General features: G+C 41.5%; 1 protein-coding gene across 4 annotated transcripts; it reads left to right on the forward strand.

The window, feature by feature from the left end:
* Positions 1-256: 256 nt before the first annotated feature.
* Positions 257-24078, forward strand: GIT2 (GIT ArfGAP 2). 4 transcript variants are annotated; one of them, XM_088525060.1, is made up of 20 exons: positions 257-337; positions 3359-3492; positions 4022-4134; positions 4580-4685; positions 5047-5133; positions 5287-5417; positions 5711-5805; positions 6564-6609; positions 7594-7645; positions 8282-8354; positions 8573-8670; positions 8984-9095; positions 9487-9629; positions 10437-10586; positions 13921-14169; positions 15591-15680; positions 18659-18741; positions 18849-19031; positions 22848-22911; positions 23866-24078. In XM_088525060.1, exons 1-20 carry the CDS (start codon positions 286-288, stop codon positions 24076-24078), a joined length of 2274 nt encoding a protein of 757 aa, XP_088381186.1. In that variant the 5' UTR covers positions 257-285. The 4 variants fall into 4 exon arrangements, with proteins under 4 accessions (XP_088381186.1, XP_088381187.1, XP_088381188.1 ...); XM_088525061.1 differs by having other exon boundaries at positions 7597-7645; XM_088525062.1 differs by lacking the exon at positions 15591-15680.
* The last annotated feature ends 1845 nt before the right edge of the window (positions 24079-25923 follow it).

The raw sequence follows: 25923 nt of genomic DNA on the forward strand, positions 1-25923 counted from the left end.
GCTTTTAACACCTCGCCTCTCCTCCTGGCTCCGCCCCTGCGCTCGTTATGAGCCCGCTGCGCGGGGACAGCGAGCCACACGGAGCCGCTTAAAACACCTGCCAGCAATAACCATGGCCGGCAACGCCGTGCGCAGCCTCACCCCACCGCCTCCCGCCTTTGTGCCCGGAGTGAAGATGGCGGGGCGGGCGGGGCCGCCGTGCGCCTGCGCGCTGGGGCCGGCCGCCTGGCGGGCGCCGCCGCGGGGCCCCGTCGGAGCGGCAGGAAGCGCCGGGCGCCGCCGGCCATGTCGAAGCGGCTGCGGAGCAGCGAGGTGTGCGCGGACTGCAGCGCGCAGGGTGCGTACGGGGCGCGGGCGGGACCCCGGGCCCTCTCCGCGGGCCGGGGGCGGCGCCGCGGGGCCCTCCCGGCTCCTGTCAGCGCGGGCCGGGGGCGCCGCGACGTCCCTGGGGCCGGGCCCCGCCGCAGCCCCGCGCACCGGAGGGGTTTGTGGAGCCCTGCTGAGGACGAGCCTTGTTTTCAAGGCAGCTGCATCTCGTTTTCTCGTCTTCCATAGTTCCGCTCTTGTAACCTCCCGTTATCCCCCTCCCCCCCTTTCTAAAGACTTGCCTGTGTTTTTTGCTGTCTCAGGCGTATGCGACTTTTTATTATTTATGCGGCTTTATTATTTTTATTATTTACTCCTTGCACTGGTTCTTTCTATTCCATTGCTTATGCGCAAGCCGAGATGAATTAAACGTTGCCTCCAGCGTAGGTAACCCTTGGACAGTGAGAGGATGTGACATCGACGGGGGAGCTTAAACCCCCCAAACATTCTTTTTTTTTTTTTTTTTTTTTTTTTTCTTTTTTTTTTTCTTTTTCCTGGTCAGTTGAAATGCATTTTGGGTTTGCTTTCATCATCAGTATTTCAGCTTTGCTTCATCGCATTTGCTGGCCTTGGCCACTTCCTCGCTGGAGTTTGCGCGGTGAGAAACGCTCTCGGGGCAACCTTGCGAGCGCGACCACCTTTCATTTATATGGTCATGACATAGCATTGCAAGATACTTCTCTTGGGGAAAAATCTGCTTGATTTCTCATACAGATGAAGGGAGTCTGAACTGAATTCCCTCCTAGGAAAAAAAAAAAAAAAAACTTACAAAAAGCACCAAACAAAGGCTTCCTTCACCCCAGCCCTGCAGCAGGTGCCGGGGTGGTCGGCGCTGCTTGGTGTGAGCTCACCGCACTGAGCGCGTCGGCGCGGGCCGCGTTCCGCACGCGCTTTGCTCCACGTCTCAACCCGTTTCCGTTCCGCACGCGCTTTGCTCCGCGTCCTGGCCCGTTTCGTACCCTCCGGCGCGAGGCCGCGCTCCGAACGCGGTACCCGCTTGGCCTGGTCGCGTTTCCTGTTTTGAATTACCCCGCCGTGTTTCTGAGGACACGTTCACCCCCGGCTCTTCTCCTCTCATATCTTGACGCCGGCTTAAGCTTATTTTGGTCATACCTATAACTGGATTTCCTCAAAGGCGACTCCGATAAACTGGTGGAGGCTGCAGCACAGATGCTTTAAATTTAAACTGAACTATTGGTTTTGCTATAGTCTGACAGCTCTTTGTCTTGGGACTAACACCATGTTCCTTTCCCCTCCCAGCCCGTTACTTAAATACAGATAAGTTGTACTAGGTAAGCTAGATATGGGTTGAATTGAGAGCCCCCAAATCTTTTACAATTTAATTAAAAAAAAATCAGAAAATAGGTTGTATTCTAAGTTTCCGACTCCTCTTTCGATCAGTCTGTTCTCTAGTGCATGCACATGGTCAAATCTGCTATCATTTTCATCTTCCAGGCCTTCTAACAGGGATCTGGGATCTTAATACAACCTCTTTCTGGTCTCCCTAGTACTTGGTAACAGCTAAGAGCTGTTTTTACTGTTTTTTTTTTTCTTTTCTTTTCTTTTTTTGCATGATACAATCCAGTCTTTCAGTACTGCCAGTTTTTGACAGATTCAACACAAACATCTGGACTTGTTTATCTATATGCTTTAAGTAGAACGTGCACCCCAAAATTCCAAGCAAGAACTCTGCTCTTCAGAGGAGATTTGAAGCCCTGTTTCTGCTGTGAAACGGCCTTGACTTTATTGAGGCCAAGTGGCAATTGCTGGGAGCCAGTTTGGTTAAGTTTTGAGGCAGATGTAGAGATAAAAAAATATAGTAATGACCGTTAGTTGAAACGGGAGTAGGATTCAACAACAGCCTGATACTGCAGAGACTGAAATAAGGAACTTTGTGCCTTTTGAAAACTCCTGCAGCCCACGGAGGGGCGCGTGGTAAGCAGGGGCTCCACACGCTCATCGGGAACGTTGCCCGCAGCCATTGGTTCTTAGGCTGCAGTTAATACATCTCATTTCACTGTTATTTTTTTCTTTCCAAGAAGTGAAAGCTGTGATAATAATGGAATGATTTAATAAGGAGGTTTTGTGCTCGTTATTACTTTGTTTTTTAACGTGATGAGATATTTTCCCAAAATGTATGCTTTAATCTGGCTCCAGGCTGTGTGATAGTTATCAGCTGTGAACAGAGACTCCCTCCCCTTCTGGGCCATGGTTTGAATACGTTTGCCTGTGTTGCCTTCAGCACACACAGAGCACGAGCTCTGCTGGAAAACCACAACGACGAGCAGATGCTGTGTTTTGGGGATTCAGTCAATTTATTGCCGAATATATTGCAGCTTTTTTTATGGTGTGCAATTGCTCAGGTGTATTCTGAGATGATGTAGAAGATCTCTCGTTAGATACTCTGCTTGTGTTGTACTCATTTATTACTTATTTTTACTCTTGCACCCATTATTTTTTAGCATCAGCCATACCCCTGGATTTGGTGTTAGGGAGAATTTTCCAAAGTGGGAGAGATCTTGAATCCTTTTTCTTTCCCCCAGGATATGCTAGCTTAAAGAGCTGTCTTATGCCTCAGAGTATAGCTGTTTTGCAGGGTCCTGGGCACATTTAGTCCTGTCTGGAATTCTTTCCCCTGACTGTTTTGTACTTGCTCTGTTTCAGTTTGATGTAACATACTTTTTTTTTTTTTGTACTTTCTAGTTTTTGACAGATGCAGTTACATAGTAGTAAGACAGTAAATAATAGATATTAGCTATTGCTATTACCTTCCATCAATTGTCATATTGCCTTGTCTATAGATGGTTTCGATTTGCACCCCATCTGCCTGGGAGAAAGACTACCTTTCAGTAGAAATACAGGATCCATTTGGAGTTGATTAAGTTAGTTTGTTGACAAATTACGATTTTTACTGGACCTTTAACTTGACCTATATACATGTTATTCTCTTCTCTATTAAGAAGCTCTCATTTATTTATTTTAACATTTTCAGATCCTTGTTGGGCGTCTATAAACAGAGGGATTCTGATCTGTGATGAGTGCTGCAGTGTTCATCGAAGCTTGGGACGTCACATCTCCCAAGTGAGACATCTCAAGCACACACCATGGCCACCAACATTGCTGCAGGTACAGAGTAAATGTTCATCTTCTCTCATTAAGCCTATATTCTTTTACATTTTTTTACAAAATTTAAATTGATGAACTTATATTTGGAGTGTGGTAATCCTTTCAATGTTTTTAAAGTTATTTTCTTTTTTTTTCTCTTGTTTCACCATAGTACATCACCAAGACCAGAATTGTCTATGCCTTTTTAATCTGATGCCTTTGATTTGGATGGTCACCTTCAGTTAGCTTGTCAGACTTCTGCAGTGCATCTGCTTCAACATAAATTCTCAGTATATAATGCAACATAACTTTTCACTGTATAATGAGGCTTTCTTTGCAGTAGAACTGCTCTTGGTGAGGAGCAGAGATTTTAAAGAGCTTCCTAGGACATTCCCCCAATAACATGCAAGGTTCTGATATCCCACTAGGTGCTGGATAGTGGCACACGGAACGTGAATCCGCCTGTGTCTGCTCGGAAATTCCAGCTCCTTGGTAAGTCTGTGCAGCCAATGGTTCTTCACTGCCTGTTTTTGTGCATTTTGGATTTCAGATGGTTGAAACCCTGTACAATAATGGTGCTAACTCTATATGGGAACATTCTCTGCTGGACCCTGCATCTGTTATGAGTGGAAGGCGTAAAGCTAACCCACAGGATAAAGTACAGTAAGTGGAAAATTTACAGAGTTTTTCTTACTGTAGACACACAAGTTCAAGCAAACTACAGCTAATAACAGTGTTCAGAATCAGGAGATACACTAAGCCTTTAATTTGGACTGTTCAAGATAGTTCTAGAACAGAATCAATTACTGTAATGATTTGTATGTTTTATATGTCTGTATGAGTGTGTGTATGTTTTTTAGCTGAATTGTTTTATGATATGTGTCTCATTTGATTGGAACACTAAATTCACTGGGTTTGGATATAGTTTTTCTTGGTGCTTTTGTCTATCAGATGTTAGGGACACAATCCTCTTGTCTCTAGTTTCATTTGGAGCCTAGAGAAGGAAAATAGGGCTACATGTTCTTTTGATTCCTGATTAGCTTCAGTTGTACACTGAATAATGACATTAGCTGTCTTTCACCTTTGCTGCTTTTCTTACTCTTTACAGTCCCAACAAAGCAGAATTCATAAGAGCTAAGTATCAGATGTTAGCATTTGTTCATCGCTTGCCGTGTCGTGATGATGACAGTGTTACTGCCAAAGATCTTAGTAAGGTAACTTTTTTGTTTTATTTTTCCTTGCAGTCTGTGCAGGCTACAGCATGTGTCTAACAGCACACTGAAATCTGATCAAGTTAATTGGTTTTTGACTTAGTAGTGAGATAAATATTGTTGCTCTTCTGCACTATTATGTAGACAGATGACAGCTCAATTTCAGCATGAAGCAGCTTTCTTGGCAGTAGTATGCGTGGTTACTGGGTGGCTGAGAGCCGTAAACTTAATGTTCGCTTGAAGAAAAAGTCTAGCACAAAAAGGAGATACTAAGAATTTTTATACCTTTTTCTAAAAGCAATATTGAAAAAGCTGAATCAAAATTATTACCATTGTATTAAGTACAATCCTGCTTGTTTTGCAGCAACTGCATTCCAGCGTAAGGACAGGCAATCTGGAGACGTGTTTGCGGTTACTGTCCTTAGGAGCTCAAGCCAACTTCTTTCATCCTGTATGAATGCTTTTTTTTCCATTATTTTATTAGATCAATTCTTACAGTTTTTGATATTTATACTGCTTTCAGCTACTACCTATTGTATTTCAATCTTATATTGAGATCTCTTGGTTATGTAGAATCACGTGTCTTTTTCTGAATAACTTGCAGGAGAAAGGAAATACCCCTCTTCACGTTGCTGCTAAGGCAGGACAGATTTTACAAGCAGAGTTGTTAGCAGTTTATGGTGCTGATCCGGGGACGCAAGATTCCAATGGAAAAACTCCAGTTGACTATGCAAGGTAGAAGGCTCTGACATCTGTAGTGCTTTCGTATACTAACTCATGTTCACAAACTACCTAATGAGCCTGCTTAGTTTTGTTTCTCAGCCCTGATACTAATTTGACTAATCTTGGCCCCTTGGAACATACATGCTTCTAGGAATTTGTTTTCAGTGATACTCTTAGGTGTGTGCATAACGTGTGAACATTGACCTAAGCTAAATTTGTCTGAGGTTTTCTTTCTTTTTTTCAAGCTTTGTATCTTTTCAAAATGACTAATAAATGTCACCTTTTTTCCTGTGCCTGTAAAACAGGCAAGGTGGGCATCATGAACTGGCAGACCGCCTGGTGGAAATTCAATATGAACTCACCGACAGGTTAGCTTTCTATCTCTGTGGCAGGAAACCAGGTAAGTACGAAAAACTGCAGGCAGAGGTCTGTCTTTCACTGTTGGTTATCAAGCAGTTCAAGCTATAGCACATAACATTGATGGCAAAAATATTGTTGTTCTTTTTATATCGATTTAAAATATTCTAACATTATATAGATTAAATGTGAAATCCTAAAACTTCAATTAGTGATATAATGCATTTAAAATTCAAATAAAATTGCAGAATACAAGTATCCTTAAATTAAAAAATAAGTTTCTTAGTTTTCCAAAAATAAAAAGTGTTTTCTTTAAGGAGAAAACTTCTGAAGGCATGGAGAAATCCATCCATAAGCTGAATATTGTTTGGGTGAATCACAAGGGAAATGTTAAGTGTATAAAAGTTGAACATTCTACAGAAAATACTGTTGAAACATTTAAGTAGCCTCACTGAAATGCAGAAGCAAGGGGATGCTCAGTTAAGTTGAAGTGTAGTATGTACTGTATGTACTTCTTGAATATAAGAACATTTGGAAATTCTTAGCCATAAAGTGCTATAAAACCACCTAAACAAGAACATGAGTTTTATGGTTCTTTTTTGTTTGTTTTTAAGGAATGTTAATACAATAGCTAAGGCTTTTTGGAATCTCTGATAACACTAACAGTGGTAGGAATCTCCTTTCAGGGCTTACTAGTTTCTTATTATTGGAAATTGAGAGAGCACATGTAGATCTGATACCTACTATGTATTTTGACAACATTGAAAACTGTATTAAGGTATAATTTGTTTTCAATTCTAGAGCATAAAAATGGACAGCACTTTATTATACCTCAGATGGCAGACAGGTAAGTTGATGATTCCATAACATGTATCAAAACCTCAAAATAAGTGGACAAAAAATCTAGTAATAAAGCTTACTTTACTTGTTGTAATAGCTATTAAGCTTGTTGTAATTTTATCTTCTTATCAAGTTTTTCCTCTCCAGAATAGAATATTACAGTTTAAATCAGAAAAATAGAAAGTTAAAAAGAAAATACATGGGGAAGATGACACAGGTACACTAAAGCCCATGAGAATTTCTGGGAAACAGGCTTTGTAAATAACAATCTCCTGAATTAGCCCTTTGACACAGTATTTCAGAATTTACACTTGCAAGATGGTTGTATTTTTCTCTTAAAATACTTGTACTTTTGGTCCTCTAAATGTTCAGATGTTTTGATCGTGGTTAGTGAAATTGCATTTGTATAAAAAACACCAAGTATTAACCAATCATAAGTCCTTATTTTTCTTTTATCGCTATGCAATTGGAAATAAGGCGGCTGTAAGTAAATTATGTTCAACTCCTTCACATTTTTTTAATGATAAAACTGTAATCAATGAAAAATTGTAGAGGGAAGACATGTTGGTAGAATGCTTAGTAGTGATGTATGTAATTCTTAGTTTGTATTTAGATATTGGATAGAAAGCATTATATTTTAATTGCAAGGCATTTTGCAGAGCGAGTGTACTTTGCCTCATTGAACAGAGAAGAAAGCTGAGGCACAGAGCAAATAACTTGTTCAAAGATGCTCCTCAAGCTGCAGTCTGCAGGATAACGTGAGAGTCTCACTCTGCCTGCTCTCCTCCCCTCGACTGTCTCCCTTTTTCTTCTAGATGACTGCCTACACAAACTAAAAAAATCATACAAGTATAATAAATATAGATGAAATTAAGGAGTATCAAGTAGAAGTGAACTCTTCTAATCATTAAATGTAAGCCTGTTTGTAGAGTTGGTGCTTAGGGAGCTTTCCGATGCTGTAGATACAATGATCACGTTGTTGTTTTCATAGCAGTCTCGATTTGTCAGAACTTGCAAAAGCGGCTAAGAAAAAGCTTCAATCCGTAAGTAAAGCTTCCAGTGTGTGCTGTGCAACGTGCTTTTCTCCTGACATGGCAAACTGTGCTTCATCTCTCAAGCCTATTCTGGCTGCTATTAATTACTGCATATATAACTGTCACTTTTGTAGCAAGAAATTTAAATCTGGAGAAAGAGATGAAAATAAGCTGAAATGGAGGAGAGAGGAAGATAACAGATCCATGGCAGACATGAAATATTTGTTGGCCTTGCTTGGGGTAGTAGTATCTGGGTCTGTCTCTATTTCAAAAACCTTAATGTTGTAATTTGTCTTGCTGTTGCATATTTTATAATAATTTACATGTTAAATGTCACTAGCAGTTTTTAACTTTCTGGGATGCCAGAATAGTGAGTCACAGAATGCTGTTTAGTTTATTGTAATGCCAGTTCTTAAGGTGTTTGACTAAATTTTTATGCAAGTTAGGATGGGAGGTGTTTTCACTCTACTTAACTTTTGAGCATGTCTGCCCTCCTCTGGCTATTTTTTCAGCATGTTTAGTTCACTACTTAGGCTGCACAGTAAAGCTATATATTAAGCAGAGTTATGCACTGACATTTTTGATTATATAGAGGTCTTACTAGGTTTTATTTCCAAGCTGTAATTATTATTATTCTATTCTTAGCTAAGCAACCACTTATTTGAAGAACTTGCCATGGATGTGTATGATGAAGTTGACAGGAGGGAAACAGATGCAGGTGAATGAAGCTTTCTGGAGTGTGTATAAAATTGATTTGAACAGATATATTACATTCAAGATGCTAGTATAAACTACCTAAGCTAAGATTTAGTATAAATTACATAGTTTTTGTATTCAGAAATTACTGTTATTGGTAGTTTGCTTTTCTACTGTCAACATTTGACAAGAAACTTCTTTCAAATAACAGAAAAATATATATTTCCTTCCCCAAAACAGTTTGGCTTGCTACTCAAAATCATAGTACACTTGTGACAGAGACAACAGTAGTCCCTTTTCTTCCTGTCAATCCTGAGTATTCCTCAACCAGGAATCAGGTATGTGATCTTTCTAATACTACAAAAATATTTTCATTTCGTAGGCCAAGTATTCAAAGTAATATTCCTTTCCTCCGTTTCATTACTGTGAAAGCATTGCATGTACTTGTAGAGAGGTTAAAACAGTTTCACCTTAAGGCTACCTTGGAGTCTTATTTAAGTTATTTAAATAAAATCACACTTACTTTTCCAAGCAAATGTAGCTGTCAGCTCTCTGCACATACTAGAGTCTTCGTTTTACTCTAGAACTGTACTGTTCATATAATACTTTTTTTTTTTTTTTTTTTTTCCTCCCCCCCATCCACTAATTTAGGGAAGACAGAAACTGGCTCGATTTAATGCCCATGAATTTGCTACATTAGTTATAGATATTTTAAGTGATGCCAAACGAAGACAACACGGGAATCCACTCACTGGTTCAAAAGGTGAATATGCTCTTGGTTGTCAGCTGTTCCATATGCTGTGTGTCAGTGATTAAAAGCATACCATCATTTAAAAGTACTTACATTAATGAAGAGATATATATTGTTCTTATAAGTGACAGCAAGAGATAAACAGACACACGGATAGCAGGCTGTTGACAGCAATATGATACTGGGTATGATTTTATGATTGCTAGTCAACTTTACAGATGACTTGTGGACTTGTAATTTCTAGGACTACACTAATCAAATAATACCTTACTCAGCTATATTTTTAATTGTCACTCTGGTCAAAGTTCTGCTCTGTGTGCTTTTATTATGGGATTAAGTGTGCCCTTTCACTTGTGTTTCTAACTTTTTAGTACACATTTTCAAAATTCTGTTTTTTTTACAGAAAATGTGGAACTGATACTGAAGTCAATCAGCAATCAACACAGTAATGAAAGCCAAGATAATGATCAACCTGATTATGACAGTGTTGCTTCAGATGAAGATACAGATCTGGAAACAAATGCATCTAAATCAAGCAGACAGAAGGTAGGTTTAAAGTGTTTATACATAGGCACCAAATTTTATTGATAAAGGTAACCAAAAGTCACTAATTTTCCTCATAATAAGGGAATCTAATATGCATAAGTGATCAGATGTGATCAGTTTTAATTACTTTTCACCTTTATTTCAGAATCATGCCTCAGTCTATAAGGTTTTTAACAAAATTAAATGTTGTGGCTTAAATTTGTTATAAATAAAATGCTCCTTTAGGGAAACAGAGCTTAAACTGAGCACATCTGGGTATAAACTACAGACTTAATAGAACAGGTGTAATATTCGGTTCTACTGGAACACTGTTAATCAGCAAGTTCATTGACTTTCACACTGCTTCTGACTGAAGAAATATGTACATCAGCCCAGTAGTGACAGAGTGATTTAAACCATTTCTGAAAGTAATACAGCATGGTTTTAAAAAAAATAAAATGAAGGGAAAAGGCAATAAATCCCTGTTCTAGTATGTGTAATGTTCCTATTGGGCATCTGGTGATCTGTCTGTTAGGATTTAGTATTCCTTAATGCCCTTTTTAAACCATTATGAAACAGTATTATTTCCGTGTTTGAAATGCAAGAGACAAGTATTTTATGCATAGATGAGCTGTGTTGATTGACATCTGATTTCTTTTATAATAGTCCAAAGTTATTTTAATGAGTGAATGTTATTAATTTGAACTTGATTCAAACCACGATTCCTTTAAAGTTACCAAGGAAAAATCCCTTGCAATTTCACTGTCTTGTTTTCTTGCAGTAGTCTGTTGCTCAGTAGTGTAAGCATTTTACCCTTGCTGTTTGTAGAGCCTAGATTCAGACTTGTCAGATGGCCCAGTGACAGCCCAAGAATATCTGCAAGTAAAAAATGCTTTGGTGGCTTCTGAGGTAAAGATTCAGCAGTTAATGAAGGTGAACATCAACTTGAGTGATGAGCTGAGAATCATGCAGAAAAAGGTAACAAGCACAATTAACTCTTTTGTATGTTTAGTAACATTTATCTTAATTTCATTGACTAGAATAGCACCACTCAATTCAATAAACCAATATAAGGGTGGTGAGAACTTGAAATAAAGCTGTTGGAAATGGATATGATACAACAGAAATATATGTTCTTTTTTGTGGACATATTGATCATCTTAGCTCACTTTGACAATTCTTCCTGGTGATGAGACAAGTGTGTTAAATTGTGTATACTTTTGCTATTTTAGCAGTTTTCAGCACTTATGACGTAAGTGTAGCTTGCTCTTCAACTTTTCCAGTAGATCTTCTGTTTCATTCCATTAATAATATATAGAGTATATATAGAATGTGGGGAAATTAAAACCCTAACAGTTTTGTCAGGAAAGATTCTGAAGTGTGGGGATAAATATCATTTTTTTTTGTGTATAAGGAAGCTAAGATTTACTTGTTTGAATGCAGGTCTGCGGGAAGGAGAATGTAAGAATATTGTGTATTTTTAATTTTTCCTTACAATATTCAGCATTTGGAAACCTACAGTGTGTTTCTCTAAACAAGGATAAGGTAGAGATATTTCACTTAGACTACAGATACTCTGTATAGATATACTTGCACAAACAACAAAGTGATCATTTCTGCTAAAATGCTGAATTTAAAATCTGGGCTCTTAAAACTGTTTTAGAAGTTTATAATAGAATTAGAAAGTTTGACAAGTCATGTCACCTCTGAAAGGCCAAAGGTTAGTCTTCATGTGCAAGCAACTAAATTTTCATAAATATAATTGAGATAGCAAAAAATCAGGATGCAATGCATGCTTATCTTGAAGGAAAGTGAGCTTTTAGGATTACTGCCAATGTGTAAATTGGATTGCAAAAGATAAAACTGCTGAAAATTAACAGGAGATAAGCCCTTTCATTGTCACTTAGGACACAAACTTGTCTTGTAGGCTGTCAGTTCTTGATGCTAGGATGTGACTGGAGCCCTAATATTGGGGGTGTGTGAAGTTAGCTACCAAACCATTCAGAATTTTTGTGCTTTGCCACTAGTTGGGGTAAATGGACAAACCAGACTTCCCCCCCCCCCCCCCATGAGATAAGGGAGGACTTAAGATTACTGAATTCTCTATCCTGTCTGCCTAGCTGAGAAAGGGCTGGATACCCTCTCGAAGGGATTCTCTTCACTAGTGTTAAAAATCCTGTTTTCCAAGTAATTACGAGACTGCAGTACTTTGAATTGCGGCTGCAGAAACTCTCCCTGCACTGGCACTGTGCTTAGGAGTCTTCAGGCTTTGCTGCTGCACAGGTGGACTTGGGCTGAGGGTTACATGAACACAAGCCAAAAACAGGTATTTTTCCCCCTGTCATTTTGGAGCAAAGAGTCTGAATCGTTGGAGAGTGGTGGGTGGGATTAGCATCTAAGATTAAGCAAAATCAGCAAATGCAAATACTCTCTTAGGTTCAGTACAATCCTTTTATTACAACTTAGCCTTTTAGGCCTCCTGGAGTGAAAAATAGAGAGGAACATCAGATGTCTCCATTTTTTTTCAATGCCACTTGTACTGCTTAATCATTTTTCTACATTAGTTAATTTACCTTTTCACTGATACTGAAATTCTTTAGATTTAATCTCTTCTGAGAAAAAGAAAGATTCCTAAGGCCTGTGGATTAGTGTCGCTTTTAGTGTATGTGTTTGATGCAGCAGCAGGAGATCATCGCTCTTCTGTAGCGGAATAGGCTTTGAGAGCTGACATGCCGTGACTCACCCATTCTGCAGATCAGTTGTGCTGATTTTGTCCTGGTGATGTAGAAAGTTATTGGATTTCTAACTGGGATTTTACTTGTGAAGGGCAGATACAGCAAAGCAGGAGGAAGGGAGAGCAGCTGGTGGCCGCGAAAGGCTGTGGGGAACCTCCGTGCCCTGGGGCTCCTGGTGGCCACTGGGCCAAGGCACCTCTGGACTGTCCTGCTTCAGCAGCTCTAAAGCAAGAGACTCCATTGGAGCATCAGGCTCTTGGGGGATTTTTACATTTTTATATATATAGTTTTCTAAGCACAGAAGCTTATAAGCTAAAAATTCTCTTCACTTTACACATCACCTTGTTAGCTAACTGCGTACCTGATCTTTTGCATGCCAATTATTTGGGAAAGATGCTAATTAAAGAAAAGGCAAAGCTGTACTTATGCATGGTACTTACAAATAGATTCTTCCTAAATAAAAATAGACATTCTGATGGGGAAAAGAAAAAACCTTTTTAAAAGCTTGCATATTTGTTTATGTACCTAGAGGTGATAAGGCAAAGTTGATCTATTTAATTGTCCCTGATGTCAAACTCTAAAGAAATAGCTTAGTTTCTGGCTGGTCCTTGAAGCTTCATACATGGAAACCTTAATACACAGTGTATCTTACTACAGAGTACACAGAAGGAATGTGGAAAAACATAAATTATCTTGATAAAAGTCCCCACACTCAGTTTAGAGGTCTGGGAAATGCTCCAGGCAAAATGGAATTTTTTTTTTTTTAGTGGAATTAATGTTCTTGAAAGTTGATATGGTGCAAAGTAAATTCAAGTAATAAATGTACAATTTCTAGATAAAAGGCTGTCAACTGTTTGAAATATATTCAATATATTGTTAGAGAATTATTGGTACTGAAGTACTTTTTATCTTTATGATGTGTTAATATAGCAAACTTACTCTGAGTAACATCACATAAAAACGAGATTTTTTTGCATTTTTACTATCCACCAAATGTATATGATAAAGAGCGAAAATTAGTTCTTGTTGGCTTCGTAGAAAGCAGTAGCTGATACTTCATTTTCATAAGCTAAAACTCTCCTCTTGCTTTGCAGAGCAAGCTCTAGTTTTCTTTGCGCTGCCTCTGGCCTCTGTGCTATAATTTTGGCATTTGCAAACTTCATGGACCTTATGTTAAAGTCCTCTCTTAGGCCCGGTAGTGACTGCTGAAGTGGATCGCTTCACTTTAAAGGTTGTTTTCTTGGCAAGTCCTCCCCAATTTGCCTCCCCAGACAACCTCATGGCATTACACGACTCACGTGCAAGTACAATTAGGCTGGAGGAAATTGATTGTGTGCTCTTAACTCCAACCATTTTGAGATGCTGCAAATCAGCATGTAAATATTTACGGCATCTGGAGCCTAGATGTTTCTGTGCTTATGCTAAGCAAATGAAGCAATTTCTGAAAAAGACATGGAGCTGCAGCTGCCGGTGGCTGGATTACTAGTAAAGCTGACAAGCGTGTACCTGAATATTCAGTTTGCTTTTGACGCTTGCTATTAGAAAAACAAAGTCCCACTGCTAAACATTTCTTTCAGCTTCAAACGCTGCAGAGTGAAAATACCAACCTCAGAAGACAGGCCACAACCAATATATATCAGGTCCAAAGTGGTTCTGAATACACAGACCCTACCAACAATTCTTCTTTAAAGCGACGACCGTCTGCCCGGGGTAGCAGACCCATGTCCATGTATGAGACTGGATCGGGTCAGAAACCCTACCTCCCCATGGGAGAGGGCACTTACCCCGAAGAGAGCATAACGAGACTGCAGCCTTTCCCTGCACATGTAAGTAAAACTGCTGGTGCTTCTGCCTCTCTCCTCATGTTCAGCTTTTCTTTCTGTTCCAGCTGTGCGCATAAACTGGTGCTTCTCAACTGTTTGCTTCGTAGTAAATCCGAACTGTAAGAATTGTTACTGTTTGCTGTATTAACATGTCTGCAGGAGCTTGATGTTTTGGAGAGTAGAAACTATAACAATTCCTGGAGATGTAAACTGGAGCTCTTGGCTTCTGCTCAGCTCTTTTAACCACAGTGTATTTGCCAAATATTTGTGTGAATGTTTCAGAACCAGGTGTGTTGGGGGGAAAATAGTTTTCAAGAAGGTAGGTATAGTTCGTGGGTTTCTTTCATGAGATACACAGGCATGTGCCTATTTGTGGAACTTTAAAACCTCCTTCCAAAAAGAAAATAAAATTGAAGATAACATTTTTCATAAGGCAACTCTTTTTTTTGTCTTTTTTATTCTGAGTTTGTGAAACCTGAGGCTGAAGACAGACCTGTTAGTTGAACGTTTTTTTCTGGATTAGCATTTTTTTTTTTTTTGTATGATGCCCTAATAAGGAAGAAAGGCCCGTATCGGCCACTAGGATTCTGCACAGGGATTCTGCACCCACTGCAGATAAGTGGCCCAAACTGCATTAGTGCTTATTAAAGATAATATTTGTGGCAACTTTTTAAACTGCCTTGTGAGAAGGCATATGTGAGTATTTCCTGCAAGCCCATATTTAGCATTTGGGAATTTGTTCCAGTGTGTTCTGTTTCTTGTGCTCTGTGTTCTCCTGCCACATGAGCATTTAAGCCCTTTAAATGTATTTGAAAGGTACCATTTCTTGCCTGGCATGGAGGAAAGCAAACGCTCCATGAACATCCCAGCGATGACAGTGGATGCCAACAGCAGGAGCCCCCCAGGCGATTAGTGCAGATTTTTTCCCCCCCCTTCAGTTGAATTAATAAAAACTCTGAACAAACCAAAATCTGTATCATTCCAAATGAAGCTGGTGTGCCAGTGTGAAGGCGGTTCCAGCAAGAAGTAGTATAAGAATTCTCATGTTCTTGACAATGCAGGCAAAACATGATAGTGCTCTTGTACAGGTCTTTCACATTTCTCCTTTGGTTTTAAATTTGGCTGCTTAGCCGCAGTGGTTCTAAAGCTTTGATTTTTCTGTGGAGACTGGTTAATTTGGTACGATGGTGAATATATTGTATTCACTGTGGAATTTGGCACCTTCAGAATAACAGTGTCACAGCAATAAGGCAATTGTGTCTGGAAAGAATTAAATCCACTCAAGCTCAACCAAGTTCTCAATATCATTCTTGCTTTATGTCATCTCCTTGGTTTTAAGAATGTTCCATTATTTCACTTCAGAGTTATTTGTGTTTTGTTTTTGGTTTTCCCGAGTGTTTTTTTTTTTTCTTTCCCATTTTTAGATCGGGAGGAGTGCGTTTGTGACCTCCTCTTCATCTCTACCTTCCTTCCCCTCCACGCTTTCCTGGTCAAGGGATGAAAGCACCCGAAGGGTTAAGTACCTTCCCAATTAGTCTTTTACCTGGAGGAGGTGGCAATCATCCAAAAAGCCCTCATGCCTCTGTCCTCTCCCCTTTGTGCTAACTGGCCTTCGTGCCTGCATGAAGCAGCATTTCAGCATTTTGGTTTCTTTTGCCACATTCTGTGGATATTTGCCTCTCTCTAACGTCACAACAGCTAAAACCTTCAGCATTTAACACCATGCACAAAGTTGCTCCAAATCACTTGTTCAACTGCATAGCACTGAAAACAATCAGAGGACAAGCTGGTTGCTGTTTAAAAAGTAATTTGGTAGGCACTTTCCTGATATTTCATAAGCCAATATATAACTTTTCCTTCTGACTAAAATGCATTGCATGAGGCACAGGAATGCTCACGGGGCTCCAGCTTCAGCGGCTGCTTTCTCTGGGGCTGTCAGTTTGCATCCAATCCCCCATGGTCCTGATTGACAGTTTGTCTTACAGATGTTCAGCAGCTTGTTTGAAGTGAGTTCTCTAAGGGGCCCAACAGGTAACGCTGCAGATTGCCTGCCAGGTTAATACCAGCTAGCTGGCTTTCTGCTTACCTTGGCAGGCAGAGGACCAGAAAGGCACAGAAATTGCTTTGAGCAAGACTCCTTTCGGGTTAACATTGAAGACATTGTGATAGAATATGAAGGAAGTTCACATTGGTGTTCCATGAGGATCTGTGAAACTTTGTTAGTCACTATACTGACTTTAGGAAGAAAAATTGTTATGGTACTGGGAAACAGCAAGGGCATTCTGTATGGTCATGTTTTCTCAAAGGCACTGTTTTTGTTGCAGCCTCCTACGTGAGCTTTAGCTGTTTAGAGAAGCATTTTCCAGCTTCTTACACTTTTCTAATCATTTTTCTCTTTTTTTTTTTTTTTTTTAGTGGGACATTTACATTTGTTCTTATTCAGGTTCATTTGCTAGAAGTTAGCATAAAATGCTACCACAAAAGGACAAATTGAGTGTGTCCAGGATGGTAAACAGTTTGCTAGACTAGTGCATTTGTGACAGGCAGCTTCCTAGGCTACATTTTGTGTGGGATCCTAGGAATAATTCTAAGTTGCATATTCTAGAGTTGCAAATGTAACGTGCTTTTACACTCTGAATAATTTCAGGTTCTGGTTGTGGAAAGGCTTTGTAAGACTGTAATGGATCCAGAGTAGGCAATTTACTACAAAGTGATACAAATTTTAAGCGCGTATCCTTCTGCACAGTCAGATGGGAATCTGGGTTTGCCTGCAGCTATCAATACTGTGCTCTTAGAGTATGGTGGAACCTCAAAGCTTGAGGGTTTAGTTTTGCTTCCAAGCATTCAGGGATTTTGCTGCTATTTCAAGATCTTGTTTTCCTAGATGGTTGTTGTCTTGGTATTTTTCACCATAACGTACAGCCCTGCTGCTCATCAAGCTGTTGTCCATCGTACCCCTGCGAGAAGGGAAGGGTCAGAACCTGCATGTAGTAGTTTTGTATCTTCCCTGGTTCTCTGCCACTTGGTCTTTGTCCACTGCCTTGACAGATGATTCAAAAGGCAACTTTAAAAAAAAAAAAAAAAAAAAGTGCATAATGAATGGAATGGGCCCAACCAGTGAAAAGCATTTTCTGGTTTTTATTCATGTTGCTCCTCATTCCTGAGGGCAAAAACACTGTCCTGACTGTATGCATCAGGGATGCTGCCTGAAGGCAGCCTTCCCCGTCTAACACCTGAGGCCCCTTGGTCTTTACCTCCGTTTCTGCAGGGCTCAGGGGTGGTTCTGCAGCTGGGATGGCAGGAGGCCCCGTTGGGTGAGCGCTGCCAGCCGTGAACGAGCTGGAGCTGATGTGACCCCAGCTGTCCTGGCTGCAGGGTGACACCGATGTGGATGTGACCCCAGGCGTCCTGGCCGCAGGGTGACACCGATGCGCTGCGCTCGCGGGCGAGCTGTAGCAGCACATCCAAACAGCTCTGCAGGTTTAAGGTTAGAGCAGGTGTGGATGATCCCTGGCCTAGGGTAGGAGTGTGCCTCCAAGGAGCCTGAACTCAGAACTGCTGTGGAATCGGGACAGCAGGTACGGATGGCGTGTGGTCATCTAGGCTGTATTGCTGGTATCAACGATACCAGGAGCGCAGCCGAGGTTGGGGAAGGGAGACAGCACTGCCCAGGGAAGCTTGTTGAGAACCTCTGAAGCCAGTGCTTGTTGACGAGTAGGGGCTACGTTGGCATCTGCACGGTGCTGTTCTTGAGCTGTCCTAGCCAAGCATTGCAGGGGAGAAGAGTCATGATGAAGGTACGTAAGAAAAAACATACAACAGCGTCACCCTCTTACCCACGGATCTGCACTGGGCAGTGTGGACCGTGTCTGCTGAGGATGATGGGGTAACTCGCTCTGGAACAGGGTGCTCCCAAAATCCTGATGGCTTGGGGACACGGCCCAGGGTCTGCTGCTCCATGTGGGCTTGCTGGGACCCTCGGCGGTCCTGACCCTCGGAATGCCCAGCGCAAGGGAGAGCGGGAGAGGCTGCCGCAGCGAGCGCGGCTTCCAGGAGAGCTCATGCACCATTTCTCTATAGAACTACCCATAGCAGCCTGGGTAAAACACCTTCTCCAACACAGGTCTGATTTATACTCTAGGGAAGAATTTCTCATTAAGAAGGTAATACTTAACTAGGGGACTAGTGAATTTCTTGATTTGGAAGAAGGGAATGGCCTTTAGCATGTATGCTGTAAGCATGCTAAGCATCAAAGTCAATTGGGTAAAAGGAAGAAAAACACATGACAGCTGAAACAACAGCAGCTTGAAGCGTGTGAATGAGTAACCTAGAATTGAGCAGTGAATAATAGTGGGGTAGACTGAGTTTGAAAAATAAGACTGGTACAGGAACTTTTATGCAAAAGAACAAACCAATGTGCATAGATTATGCGTGAAAATAATTGTTTTTTGTTTTTAAACATACTACTTAAATAAATCTTTATTTGTTGTAGGCCTCAAAAATAGAAAAACAGAACAGCATGCCTGAAAGTGACTATGATAACCCCACCACCAGTTTGGAGCTGGATGAGACAGGGTAGGTCTGATGACATGTGGAGCTGATGCTTAAAAAGACAAGAGAATTATTTAAGCAATAATGAAATTCTGTTGCACACTGACAATGTCAATATTACCCTTTTCAAGGTCTGGTAGAAAAGGAAGGCAGAGGAGTGTCATCTGGCAGGGGGAAGGGTCTATCCCTGAAGACACTGACACAGCCCCCAGCTCCAGTTTGCCCAGTACAGAGGATGTGATTCGGAAGACTGAACAGATCACTAAAAATATTCAGGAGCTACTGAGGGCAGCACAAGAGAACAAGCATGACAGGTAAGTGCTGAGGTCCTTAAGTTCTGGAGTTTATGGAGAAAATCAAGCAGACTTAGTACTGACCTGCCTGTCTTCCACGGAAGGACAGGGACAGGGACAAGGACAGGGACAAGGAGCAGGACTTGCGAAAGACCCGCTGCAGGATGCAGGATTGCAAGATGCAGGCATGTAGTGCACGCCTAAGGCTCGAGGGGAATAAGTATTGCAGAGAGCTTGGTATGAGCAGCATTTCTGTTAGCTCCTCAGACTGCAGGAGAGCTAGGTAAGAATGCCCCAGGGAAATGGGACTGCAACACTGAGGCTTATTTCAGGAAAAAAAATCAAGGGCAGCAGAACTTGGCCTTCATGTTCAAATAGCACTTCTCAGTATGGCAGCATTTGTTATCTCTAGTCTGCTGTCCTGAGGGCTTGTTTTGAATGGGAGTTTTGCGGTGGTGGTGTTTGGTTTTGTTGTTTGTCCTTTTTAGAAAGAAACAGATAAGGTGCCAGCAAAAACTATTTCTGAACTGTTAGTTTAGGCACAGGGATACCTCGGTAAGTGGTGACTGCTTGTCAGCACATCAGTTAACACTCAGCCCAAGCTCCCTCATGTAATCTGTAACCAAACCTTGTGCTTATTTTTGCTGGTTATCCCTGTGCAAGTGCTGCTGATATTGTCACTATCTAATCGTGACAATCTTTCTGACCCCAGGACCCATACAATTCTTTGCCTGCTAAATGACTGGTGTTTTCGTAAAACCCCCATTTCCTGAGTTACTGAGGAAAATGGACAACAATGGGGCTATTTTGTTCTGTTTTTTTCCGTTCTTGTACTCTGCTATTTTTAGAAGGCTCCCTGCACGACCTCTGGAGTCAGTTCTGGGACGAGTGGAGAGCTCGAGTGTTTCTGATGAGCACGTTGCCCTTGTCCCTGACTTTCTCCCTGGCATCTTTGATGTTTGCTTGCCTGTTCCTCGAAGATGAGAATCAATGCTCCAGATAGGTTTGATTGGGTGTCGCTGCTTATGGAGTTCAAATTAAAAAATCATCAAAAGCAGCAATGCAGCATAGCAACAGCTTGTGCTGTTGAATTCACTAGGTTGTTTCAAAAACCTGTTTATTTTTTCTCTTCTGTACCACAAATAGCATATGTTGTTTGCCAGTATTTAAATGACAAGACGTACAGACCGCTGAGCTGTGAAACTGAAGTCCTTTGTTTTCCTAAGCCTTGTCTTTGTTTCCATGGGCCAGGATTTCCATAGCATGCATGGAGCATAGGAGGCAAGATGAGTAGGTTTGTCCCACCATTCCCCTCTAGCATTAGGAGAATGCTTCCTTAGCAAACGGGATATTCAGGACTGGAATGATACAGCTGGGAATGTTAAAGTGATGTGCTGTGCAGATAGCTGGACAGGAGTAGATTATATTCTTGTATTCATTTCATTAATGAAATACATTTTTCCTTTTTTCCTCACTTTTTTCTTGTTCTCTTCTCCGCTCGACCGCCCCGGCAGAGCGCTGGAGCGGGCAGGGCTGCCCGGGCTCAGCCGCAGCCCCGGCCGCTTCCGCGCGCTGCTTCCCAGGCCCGGGAGAGCTTCCCTGCAGCCTCCGAGGCTCCGGCAGCCGCATCCCGCCTCCTGGTGCCCCGGCCTCTGCCCCTGCCTGCCAGGCACGGTGCCCTCCTCGTCCCTCCTCCCTCGGCGCCGGGGTCGTGCCGGGCTATGCATGAAACCGGAGGGGCTGGGAAGCAGCGGGGCCGGGAAGCCGGCAGCGGGAGCAGCTCCTGGAAACCGCAACCAAGTCGAGATCCTCCTCTCCCCGTTCTGTTTATTGGCCATCAATACAGACCGTGACAACCAAGAGCACAATGTCCTGCTGCTGGTTTTGATACTGGTGTGAAAATAGGACCATTTTCACGGCCCCAACTTCCAGCATTCAAACCTTAGTGAAGCTCTTAACCCGCTCGCTATACAAACAGTTAAAACAAGATAATCCCATTCTTTGTTGATCTTGGATCAATGAACAAAGACTTACCTGTAAAATATTTATACCAGTATCTTGCACCTTGAGCAGAAATATTGTTATTAATGCCTAAAATGCAGCCAAATTTAGATTCTTTAAAATTTTCAAGTTTTAACACCAAACTTTATTGCCAGTGATAAACATCAAAATCTGAGCAAGAGGTTACCTCAAGTCCTCAGTTATTGTTAATGATGGGTTTTTGTTTTCCTCCAAGTTTACACACATTTTCAAGTAGCTAAAGCTTATCAAATGTGTCAGCTTATTTAAAGAGGGTACGGGCAAAAATGCCACCATTCCTCCAAGGTGTGCTAAAAACTCCGCAGCAAACCCAGAGAGCTGGAGAATGTTATGAAATAGGTGTCTCCAGCACAAGTTTCTTTTATTCAAGCAATTCTTACAGCTTTTTCTATGCTGTTGGTGGTGCTTTAACCAGCAAACAGGCTTTTATGTGGGATAAGGCACTGCTCAATGTGCCTTACAGGAGGCAAATTGTTAGCTCAGTAGCGGAATGGGGATTACAATGAACTTGAAGTATAAAGAGATTTTCTTCCACGTTAGTTATTTGAAAGGACTTGTGGTTTGAGACATGGAAATACTTCCTTTTTAAAGCAGTTTTTTCCTGCATTGCCCAAATGACCCCCGTGTGTTGCTGTTTCAGTGCGTTTGATGGGTTTTTGCACCTTTGGTACTGCAAGATCGCTGCCTGTCACTCGATTGTGGGGTTTGTTTGCTGGGTTTGAAAGGGCAGGGATGTGTCATAACCAAGAGCTGCTGAGCACTTCTCTGCTGGGCTTCTGCTTTGGGATTTTGACCATAATTATGATTGCACTGTGTTAACTAACGCAAAGCTGAGTCTTCAGCGCATGAAAATGAGTCTTTTGAAATTAGGCTTTTTTGGACCATACTAACAGAATGCTTCACAATTTATGGCAAATAGAACTAAGATGTAGCTTGAATAGACCTGTTTTCATTTGGTGTATGATTAAGATGTGAAAATTGTGAGGGCTAATGGGATTTGTTATCACTTATTAACTCAACAGGATTACCGAAAACAGCCCAGAGCGTATATACACCGTGACAGCAGCTCGTGGTTTAGCAGTGCAGACTTGTAAGCTGCTCCGGGAGCCCTTGCTCCTTGTGAATTGGCAATCCATTGTGTTTGAACTCATCAGAGAAGGCAGAAGGGATTTTTTTTTAGTTAAACTTCACTAAAAAAAGCAAGTGGGTGTCCTGCTTTTATCTGTGAGGGGAAAAGGGGCAGCCTCTGCATGAGGTGACATTCCCTGTGGAACTGAAAATGGGCTGGAGAGGTGTGGAAATGAATGTTACATGAATTGATTCACCTGTGCATGCTCTCACCTACAGAACAACGTGTTGAGCCTGCCTAGGCTGACTCCAACAGGCTGAGCAACTTTCTGCAGTCACTTAGAGTCAAACTGAAGCATTTCAATAATTTTTAGATAATGACAATGTGTGAATTAATGTGCAATTAGTATTTGCAGATGTGTTTCTGTAATCGAGTACAAATTGAGACTTTATTCTGATGATATTTGGTATAACAGGTGTGAACAATCATTCCTCAATCTTTGATCAAAGACAGAGCAAGATTGAAGAACTTACAGATCAAGATAGAATAACTACGTAAGGTTTTTTTTTTCCCTGAAGACACATAGTGTGGTTGTACTGCTGCACAAGTCTGTATATAAGGAAGCGTCACCATAAGGTGTTTAGGTTCTTGTGCCTCAGTTTTTTTGAGGGAAATTGAAAAGGAAAGAGTCTTTACATGGAGAATAATGTGTTGCATTTTTCTTGCAGCTACATACCGTGCTCCGAGAGAATACATGTGGCAGTAACAGAAATGGCAGCCTTGTTTCCAAAAGTAAGTGTTTTTGGTGTTTTAAGTAGCTTGGCCTCTTTCTGCTCTTTGTTAGTAAATTCTAAATGAAAACCAAAACCAGAAGGTAGGGAGAAGTGACTAGGTGTTTTTGCCAAATCTTGTGTTGTTGTGTTTATTGCCATGCTGATTGGAAAGGGTTAATCTATGAATCCAGGCCTTAAGACGGAAGGTTAAAGAAGTCCATGCAGTTCCCCTAAGAGTGGAGGATCTTTCATCTGGCTTAAGCAATCGTGTGGTTACACTGGAATTTTGCTAGACTAATCAGCCCCAGCCTTGCAGTGTGATGCCACTGCTTGGCTGTCCTGGCACAGTCATTTCAGACTGTTCACTCTGAAGCAGCCTGTTTCTTCAGAGCAGATTTTAGCTGGTGAGTGACATTTCCAGTTGTCATATCTACATCTGAGACTGCCAAGACAAGTAGCCTTTTGTGTCGTTAGACAAGGGGGCTGTCTGAGATCAGATAAATTACTCTCCATTTTGAGAGTAATTCGAGACCCGCGGTTGAAGTGATTTTTTTCTAGTACAAAATAATTCGAATGACTGCGGTCATCTCAACCTCAAATGTTCTGGAATCCAAATCAGATTTTCTTCCTGCTCCAATACTGCTGAAAATTCAGGTGTGTTCCTATGTGACCCCATTAGTGACACAGTCACAGACTGCACATCTGGGTTTATTCCCTGTATGAAAAATCTGTTTTGGGGCCTCCCTGGAGGCTGGTGACCAGAAAGCCCAGCTGGATGAGCAGCCATCCTGGGGAAGGCAGGAGATGGGGTCAGGGAACAGCTCTTGGGCTGCCCCAGTCATCGGTGGGGACCTTGGAGAGCAGAGCCCTGTGTCCAGTGTTACAGAACACTAATTCACAACTGCTGGCTAATTAAAAGTCAAACAGTTTGGTACCATCTGCTTCAGCTTTTGCTTTTCCCTTCCCTTCCCAGAAACCCAAATCTGAACTGGTAAGGACTTCATTGCGTCTGCTGACATCTAGTGCCTACAGACTCCAATCCGAGTGCAAAAAAACCCTCCCCGTGGAGAGCTGCCCCAGCACGGACATCCAGCTGGTGACGCAGCAGGTGATCCAGTGCGCCTACGACATCGCCAAGGCCGCCAAGCAGCTCGTCACCATCACCACCAAAGAGAACAACAACTGAGGCACCTGCAGCTGCTTAGTCCTATTGGGTTTTTTTAAGGTTGGATTTCAAATATAGGTGTGGAACTATTCAAATTTTTACGAGGAAAACTAAAGGGGGCAATTTTTTTTAATTCAGTATTATTTTTGCATGTTTTCTAACAATTTTAATTTAACCCACTGCCTTATTTTGTGCCTGTGTTGCCAGTTAGTTACAGATAATATAGCATGTTGCAAATAGCTGTTGAGCCAGCCTCAGGCACCGGTGTTGTATGGAGGTCCCCTAAGGTTCCCTTAGGGCCACATTCTGCTTTGGGACACGGCGTGCACAGCTCCTTGTGTCACTGCACGTGTCGGAGGGCAGAATCTCGCTGTGCTCTGTGTCCTGGAGCCTCCTCGGAAGCAAAACCAGGCCCTGAAGGCTCCAGGGACGTCACCTCCAACAGCGGAAAGGAAACAACCCGAGTATTATCTCTTCCCATATCAACTGTTGTGCAATAATACATTTTTAGTCTGCTGAAACAATAGTAGTTGTGGGCATCGGAGCTTATTAAATGTAACTATACAAGGTCTTCTGTCACTTTATCTGTTTTGGAAGGAATTTAAAATTTAATAGTTATTTCTTTTAGTTGTCACTATGCCATTAATATATATGTCTGATGTTACTTTAGGGCATTAGTGGTAAAATATTATCCTTTGTTTTTGACTTAGTAACTCATTCTGAAGTTTCCTACCAAATTTTATTACCTTTTAGTGTCATGTTCAAGGCAAAATTTTGTTAGTAGCAGCATTGTTCAGTATCTCTTGAGAAGCAATTTTACTGAAGATCTCTGTGATAGTCATGGGGAAAAAAAAAAAAGGAAATTAGAAGAGTGCCAGTTCCAAGGAATCTGTCTGCCATAGGATATTGCCTTTGTACCTCAGTGTATCCAAATGTGAAAAAATTTTATATGCAGGAACTTTCATGCAAAGCTTTCAAAATTTTACAAGCTACATATGGAATAACTCACTTGCCTATCAGGAGTGTAGATAGGTGACAAATGTCAGTGTATGTTGCATTTTTTTTCAATTCCTAAATTCATAAAAATTTCAAAAAAAAAAAATATGCAAGTCTATACTTTCAAAAACACTGGTTCCTTTAGGAATCTAAATCCCATGGAGATTCAAAGATACTCTGCCTCCTAACGGGTCCCATCTGGAAGTGTGCTGCTGTTCTCCATGCCTGTCCCATCAGTTTAACTGGAAGCCACTTAAAGCAGCACCGTTTTTAGCTGAAAAACAAATTTGGGAAACGGAGACAGGTGTCACATGTGAGCAGTCAATATAGGCAGGTGTTTTAGGGTCCCAGGGTGACCCTGGAGCCGTTTCGGTGGTAAAGGCAGAGGGATCATCCCGACAGACCCTGCTGCTGCCTGCAGCGAGGGGGGAAATGGAGTTATCAGAGTCTTGGATCTGGTTGAGTGTTTTGACAATTCCGCTCACCTTGTCACTCCAAGTCTTGTGGAGTTCAGAGGAAAAACCTTGATTTGGTAGCTGAAATGGGGGAATAGATGAATTGTAGCTGGTTGCTTGTTCAAAGAAAAAAGTATTTTGATATTTTTGATGCTATGGGACTTCATGAATCCTGCATGTTGTGCCTGTTTATGTATAAACATGGCAAAGCTTGTGAAATGTGAGAGTTTTTCACCATATAGATGACCCTTCCTTGTTTTAAGTAATCTTATGACTTTCCCCTAGATCCAAAAATCATAGGACCACAAATGACACCTGTGTTGCTGTGATCCCTGCGCTCGGTGTCACCGGCAGTGTCTGTATAAATGTCATCATAGTGTGGTCTGTCTGGATGGGACTCCCTCAAGCACTTGGT

This window comes from Tinamus guttatus, unplaced genomic scaffold, assembly GCF_059628265.1.
Source record: "Tinamus guttatus ecotype Peru unplaced genomic scaffold, ASM5962826v1 Tinamus_guttatus_pri_ptg000223l, whole genome shotgun sequence".
In the NCBI taxonomy this organism is placed as follows: domain Eukaryota; kingdom Metazoa; phylum Chordata; class Aves; order Tinamiformes; family Tinamidae; genus Tinamus; species Tinamus guttatus.